At 23.4% G+C, this 7,627-nt stretch overlaps 1 protein-coding gene across 2 annotated transcripts in view; it reads left to right on the forward strand.

The window, feature by feature from the left end:
* The first annotated feature begins 636 nt into the window (after window positions 1–636).
* Window positions 637–7,627, forward strand: part of LOC100208806 (GATA zinc finger domain-containing protein 14) — a 47,743-nt gene continuing 40,752 nt past the window's right edge. For both annotated transcript variants that reach the window (XM_065799040.1, XM_065799041.1), the window contains exons 1-3: window positions 637–730; window positions 931–970; window positions 3,230–3,389. In XM_065799040.1, the coding sequence (XP_065655112.1) occupies window positions 714–730; window positions 931–970; window positions 3,230–3,389 (217 nt within the window). In that variant the 5' untranslated portion in view covers window positions 637–713. The remainder of the gene's footprint in view (window positions 731–930; window positions 971–3,229; window positions 3,390–7,627) is intronic.

Raw genomic sequence — 7,627 nt, forward strand, 5'->3', positions numbered from 1 at the left:
TATAAAATTTAACACAAATTAATGGAATTGTAAAATTTAATACGAATTAAATTTTGGTAAAAATTTTTGTTTTGTTTGTTTTAGTACACTCTGGAAAATCATAAAGTTAAAAATGACGCAGGAACTCGTCTTGCAGTCGATGGAGTTGGTTACCGCACCATAATCAATGATTTTTTGTTTGAAAATATAGAAGACGTGCTATAAGGCAACCGCAACCATCGAGTTATTAAATTAACATTCGGTAATAAGTTAGTTTCGAGAAATGGATCTTTCAATTGGCCTCCGAGGTTGTTTGGTTTGACACCTCTGGTTTATGTAGATAAACCTGCAACAATTGACTCCTTGAAAGCCAGAATTGTTCGTGTTATTCGTGACACACGGCCAGCATTGTTCGAAAAAGTAGCCTTAAACTTGACGTCTAGAATGTAACTCGTCAGGAACAGCCACCCTGCCCATATAACTGAAATTATTTTCAAGTTTTAATGCTTCGTATTGATCTTTCGAAAAAAAAAATGTTTGATTAAATTAAGTTTTTAGCGTTATTTTTTACAATATCAAGTTCGATCGGCCTTAAAAAACACCCTTTAAATGTAAATTAATAAAAAATACGCGACTTGTTTTAAATCGAGGTTTAACTCCAAACGAGGTTTTCTGAACAAGATTTATTAATTATTTTTAAAGGTTGATTTACGGAGAATGAAATCAAGGCAAGTATGGCTGCCGAAGCCAGGTACACAATGGTTCTTAGCATTTTAAAATAATAATGTTTTGCTTAGAGTTAATACATAACCTTAATATATGCAATTAAATTAGTTCTTGTTATTTAAAAAAAAAAAACTTTCTACGTAGCAAACAGACATTTCATTTGGCTTGTAATTTTTTTGTAAAAATATGTTTATCAAATTATTTATTTACTTTTATATCATTTAGACATTATGAAAAAAAGAAGATGACTTATTCCAGTCGAAAAGTATGAAAAGTATTTATTTAAAAGTTTTTGTAATAATAAATATGACGATTTTTATTATTTATTATATTTGTAGATTTTGTTTTCAATTAGTTGCACTCGTGAATATGTTTCTACTCACTTTTTTTTATCAAAATTTTTATGATTTTAAAAAAAAGGTTGTTAAAAAATATGCATTTATAATAATGATAATAGTAATATTAATTACAATTATATTTGCAGTTACAATAATTAATATAATGATAATAACAATAATGTTAATAATAATATTAATAAGTATAAAATAATAATTGTACTAGTTGTATAAATTCTGTATCCAGTTGAGTTTTTGTAATAATTTTTGTATTCTTTTGTCTTAAATCAAATTATAACTTCAAAATGTTAATTTTTTTTTAAATTAAAAGTTATATGATTACTATTAATAATAATAATTTAGAAGATGTTTTATCAATATGTCAACACATATGGTATTTAGAAATGTTATATAAGATTTAGAATTATTATATTATAAATATGATTTTGTCACTATGAGAAAACTTTTGTTGTTTAGAAACATATAGGTTAAATAATTTAATCACTTCTTCATATAATAAGTTAAGCTTAGCTTTAAACATCAGTAAATTATTTTTAAATATATGCATAATTTTGTTTATAAATTATAATAAATATTTTTGGGCATTTTAATTTTGTCAAATATATTCGCAATTTAACAAGATATATTGAATATCTGTGTTGTGGAAAATTAGCCATAGTTTTTATTTACAAGGTTATAATATCTGCAATATGATACATACATGCGTATATGCATACATACACATACATATGGGTGCTCATACAAAAAAGATCATAAATGGATAAAAGAAAAGAAAAACAGTTAGATATAAAAATCTAGGGTATTAAGCACAAAGAAGTTTTTTTCAAGTAAATAAAAAATGCTATGCTTTATGAAGATATAGGGATAAATCAATATTCTTTCATGGTGTTTAAACTTTTGTTAATAACAATGATGTTTATAGCATTGTTAGTAATAATATATTGTTAGTAACAAACAATCATGGTTTTAGCCATGATTACATTTTTGACTGTTTTTGCAATATTGGCAATATTTATTGTTATTGTTCTACAAAATATTGGGAATTTTTATTAATATAAGGTCATTGAATTTTGGGAATTCAGCATTATATGCTGTGTTATTGGACTTGCTGACACCCTGATAACGGATGGTCAATGTTGTTAATGCTGAGTGTGAATATTTAGGCTTAATATTCTCCACACATAACAGAGAAGTTTTTTATCTAGTTTATTTTTTTCATGAAATGTCTGATTGAAAGTTATAAATTTAAAAGTTCAAGTGAACTTCTGAAAGTATATTTAGAGTACAAATGCTGTCTTTAATCCAAACACTTTTTGATTGGTACAATTTTTAGATTTGCTGTTTTTTAGAGACTAACTATAGATTTAAACTTTAAAAACAAAATATAATTTTTGATAAATATCTAAATTTGTATACACAGTAAGCTCCTGATAGCTCAAACCTCCAAGGAATGAAGATAATAGTTTGACTTATTGAATGTTCAAGTTTAATGATTTTTATGCGGGTTAAATGGGGGTTTAAAAATACTCTAATTTACTGAAAATTTGAGTTATCTAAAATTTAAGTTATATGTAGTTTACTGTATATTTGTGTGTGCATATATTTATACATATATATATACATATATATATATATATATATATATATATATATATATATATATATATATATATATATATATATATATATATATACATATATATACGCATATATATATACATATATATATATACACATATATATATATATATATACATATATATATACATATATATATATATATATATGTATATATATATATATGTATATATATATGTATATATATGTGTATATATATATACATATATATATACATATATATATGTATATATATATGTATATATATATATATGTATATATATATGTATATATATATGTATATATATATGTATATCTATATGTATATATATATGTATATATATATGTATATATATATATATATATATATATATATATATATATATATATATATATATATATATATATATATATATATGTGTATATGTATGTATATAAAACAATAAATTTAAAATCCAACTGTAGCTCAAATTAAATTTCTTAATGATTTATAAACTAAATAAAATAGATTTTTAAAGCATCTTAAAATCATTTGTACGTTATTTTCACAGATTGAAGAAAAGTATAAACAGCAAAATAGAAGTTGTGATACTTCACCTTATCGTCATAAATCGCGTTCCAGTAGTCATTTTTCACCAAGCAGAAGAAAGAGACCATATTCACCAAAATCTTCCAAACAAAGTTCTTTGTATGAAGGTTCGAAAAAGAAAGGTTAAAAACTTTTTGCTTTGTATATTTAATTTTTTAAAAGTAACATTCTTTATTATAGTTTTTATATTTGAATGTATAAATTTGTATATATACCAAAAAGATGAAACGGCTGATTGCCTGTATAAAAATCCCATCTTTATACCAGATTACCAAATTTACCAGACACTCTTCGTGAGACTAATTTAAATTTGCCTATTTGGCCTATTTTAAATTGCTTATTCTCAGTGTTGATGGCTAATTTCCTCAGATTTGCAAAGGCTTTAATAGTCACAGGCTGAGACTAGGTATATAGTTATATATTAATTCATCTACTTTTTGTGAAATCCTATTTGAAACATCTAATTATTTTTTATATGCTTTTTTTTCAACACTCTACTCATTTTTCTATTTTTATGCATCTGCCAATATTGTTTTTATTTGCGAGTTTAATACCAACCCCACAAAGGGGTTAGCTCTAGTAACACTTAGCACTAATGATCAAAACTTGCTATTCTTATTCTCATCTTTTTTTCACCTTATATACTGGGGTGCAAATTCCGAGGGCTGATGATGTCTTAGGTTGGTCCATTTTAAACTTTATTTTGAAATTTTAACCAGTTTTTTACCTGTGATGGTATTTGATCTAAAATGCTAAACACCAAAAGTTTTGAATTGAGGATGATTTTTAGATCCCTCACAAAACATTAAAAGTTTGAGTAATGGGTTGCACAAGTGTTGTGCAATGATTTTACCCACTAGCTGTTTTTTTTCGTAGTGGGGTTCACACAGTTTAATTGTTTATCATTAAGGAATAAGTCTACAAAGTTTTATTAATTTATGACTACTTATACTTATTCCACACAAAATTTGTTTTAAAACACCACAGATGTTGTATAACATCTGTGGTGTTTTAAAAGTTATTTTATAAACAAGTAAGTTTAGTTACTCTCATTTCAATACTTTTCAAGCATTTGATGATTTTCTCCCCTCTTGCACTTATCTATTCCCACCTTGGCAAGAGTAGATGAGTGTAAGAGAAAAGCTCTTCTAAATTGAACATGGTGAGTCGTGTGAGCTGCTCCTCTAAACAGCTTCTTACGTTAGCTTTTGGATTTTGCACAAGCTATCTGTTTATTCATTAAAAAAAATTACTGGTTAAATAAAAAATTCATTTTATACTTGTTACAAGCATAGGTTTGTAACGTTAATGTTACAAGAATATATACAGAATTATTACAACAATTTAAAATTCCACAATATAAGTGAATAGTATATAAATATAAAATATATGACTCATTATATTGAATAAAAATTATTATGCAATAATTTAGAGTGTAATAATTTTATTTTTTATCAGATAAACAATTTAAACTTTTATCAATACAATTTAAATTTTTAAATTTTATTTTAAATTTAAACTTTATATTTATCAAATAGTCCAGTCTAATCAAAAACATTTGCATATAAATCAGCGCTCTTTTTAAATTTTTTTTTTGTGCAACAACCATGCCTTTTAAAAAGCATTGCAGGTTATTATGCAATTTATTATTATTGTTTTTTAAATAAAAATAAAATGTTTTCAATTTAGTTACTATGACAGTTACTCTATTGAGAGAAAAATTATACTTTTGAAAGAGCCATAAGTTGCTCCCATAAACTGTTTGGGGGTTTTCAAAACTTTAAGGGAGGAAAGCCACCATTGAATAAAGTTGTATTGCAAAAGTATCTTTTTGAGAGAGAAAGCAATCCTAGACTGGTTGGAAATCATTAATTAGCGATATCATTGTAAACTCTGGTTACCTGCTCATATTCCAATAAAGTCTGACAGGAAGGAATGTGTTGATCTGATTGTTGGTTTGGTAACGGAATAAGAGACGCTGAAAAAAATCCTATAAATAGATAACAGAAAGAAGGAATGTGTACTGATAGATCTGATATTATTTTAAATGTTATATCGCGCTCGTAAAATTAGAATATGTTCTCATCGAGCGTGATTATGTGCGCTCAAGATAATGTCGGCGAGCGCGATCATCAAAATTGCTGAAGGCGATGCTCATAAAAAGCTTTTTATTTTTTATATCTTTTTTTATTTGTTACATAATTCTTTCGTCAAAAAATGTTCGAATTAGTATCACACTCATGAAACTACTTTTATGAATTAGATTTTTATACTTCCAAACTTCTTGTATATTGTCAGATCGCGATTTTATTTTTAACTATTTATGTTATAAAAAAATAATATTAAACAAAAACGCAACTTCTTATTGATTTAGTATTGAAGTATAATTTAGTGACTTAGTTTTGCTTCGTTGTTTTGATATATTTATTTTAAAATGTTACGCTGTAAACTTAATTAACGGTTAATGGTTTTTATATTTCATGATATTTTTTATTCAAATTAATTATTTAATTTTTTTCTAAAATTTCTTTTTTAAATTACGTTTTTTTTATCTTAAAAAAATAACACAAGAATAATTTGAAATAATAATAAATAAGGAAAATAACTTTCCATTTAATAAATGTTGACATCATTACTTTGTTTCCTTTTCCAATGTGATTGCGAATATTCTAAACAACAGAATCGTTTTAAATTTGAGTTAAAATAAATAATAGTTTATAAAAAACCTATACTATTTTTTTTTTTAAATACCAATAATATTAAAAAAGACTGATATCACAAAAAATTTTTGAATTTTTCACAAATATTTTTTCTTTTAATTTGCTTTTAGTTGCTGTTTATTTAATGTTTTCTTCAGTTTTAATTTTTTAATATTTTTATTGTTTTCATTTTATTAGTTGTTTTAAAATTTTCTAAATAATTTTATTTGTTTGTTAAATTAACATTTCAATAATGTATATGTATATATATATATATATATATATATATATATATATATATATATATATATATATATATATATATATATATATATATATATATATATATATACAGGCTTGGACAGGAAGGCGTGCGATTTCATGCGATAGTATGACCACACAAACAGTTTTTATTTTTAAATCATTTTGAAAGCTTGACCGCGGCTGTTAAAATGCTTTGTTTACATTTTAAAAATGCGCCAAAAAAAAAAGTATCTAAGCTATGAGGAAACTTAAAAAAAAACTTACATGATTATTTTATATTTAACTTATTTTTTTATATTTAATATATATACATATATATTAATATACCTATATAATATATTTATTTTTTTAATTTATAAAGTTATGCATATTTTATGATTATAAACGCTTATAAACTAATTCTATAATTTATTCTATAAACGTTGTTCATAGAAAATGTAAACGTTTTTTTTAATGTAACAAATTTTGTTGAAAACATTGTAACGTCTTTAACTAATGTTACAGACGAATGAATAATTAAAAAAAGTTGTTACGTAAGTATATTTATTTAAAAACGTTAGTTTTTATAGAAAATCAGAAATGACAATGAATAAAAAACTAAATAAATTATCATGTATATTGATAAAAATTGTAATAAGCATATATAAAAACTTGCCTGCGTAAATAAAAATAATAATAATCCGATAAAATAAAAAAAGAACGCTTGTAATGTCCATTAAAAAAGTTTCTTTTTCGTTGATCATTTTCTGTTTAAGTATAAAAACATATTTATTTATAATATATTTATATATAATATATTTATAATATATATTATATATAAATATAAGAACAAATTTAAATTTTAAAAATAAATTATCATTCAGAAAAATTGTGGCTACCACAGTATTTTTTCTAACTTTACAAAGGTGATGTATTTCTCACAAAAGAAACAATTTAGTTGTTTTTTCTTTTGTTTTTACTACGAAGAATTGTTAAGAATCTTTTTTTGTTAAATGCGCGTATTTATTAAACAATCATTAGAAGTAAGTTGTTACTTTTTTAAAAGAGTTTCGTATAATATTATAAAAACATTAGCAACGATAAAAGTTTAAAAGTTCCAAACGTAAATATAAACTTAATTTAGCGTTATAGTTTATTATTTATTTTAGTCAAGTATTTTTTCGGTTTTTTTATTTTAGTTTCAGTTAAGTTTTTTTTATTTTTCATTATTTTCTTCTACGAAGATTTCTTTTCTTTTTTCAAAATAAATTTTGTTTAAGTTTATTTATTTAAGATAAAAGTTTCTTAAGTTAAGATAAAAGTTTTTTGGCGCATTTTTAAAATGAAAACAAACTAATGTAAATGTAAACAAAGTCTTAACAGCCGCGGTCAATTTTTCAAAATGATTTAAAAACAAC

This window comes from Hydra vulgaris, chromosome 06, assembly GCF_038396675.1.
Source record: "Hydra vulgaris chromosome 06, alternate assembly HydraT2T_AEP".
NCBI lineage: Eukaryota > Metazoa > Cnidaria > Hydrozoa > Anthoathecata > Hydridae > Hydra > Hydra vulgaris.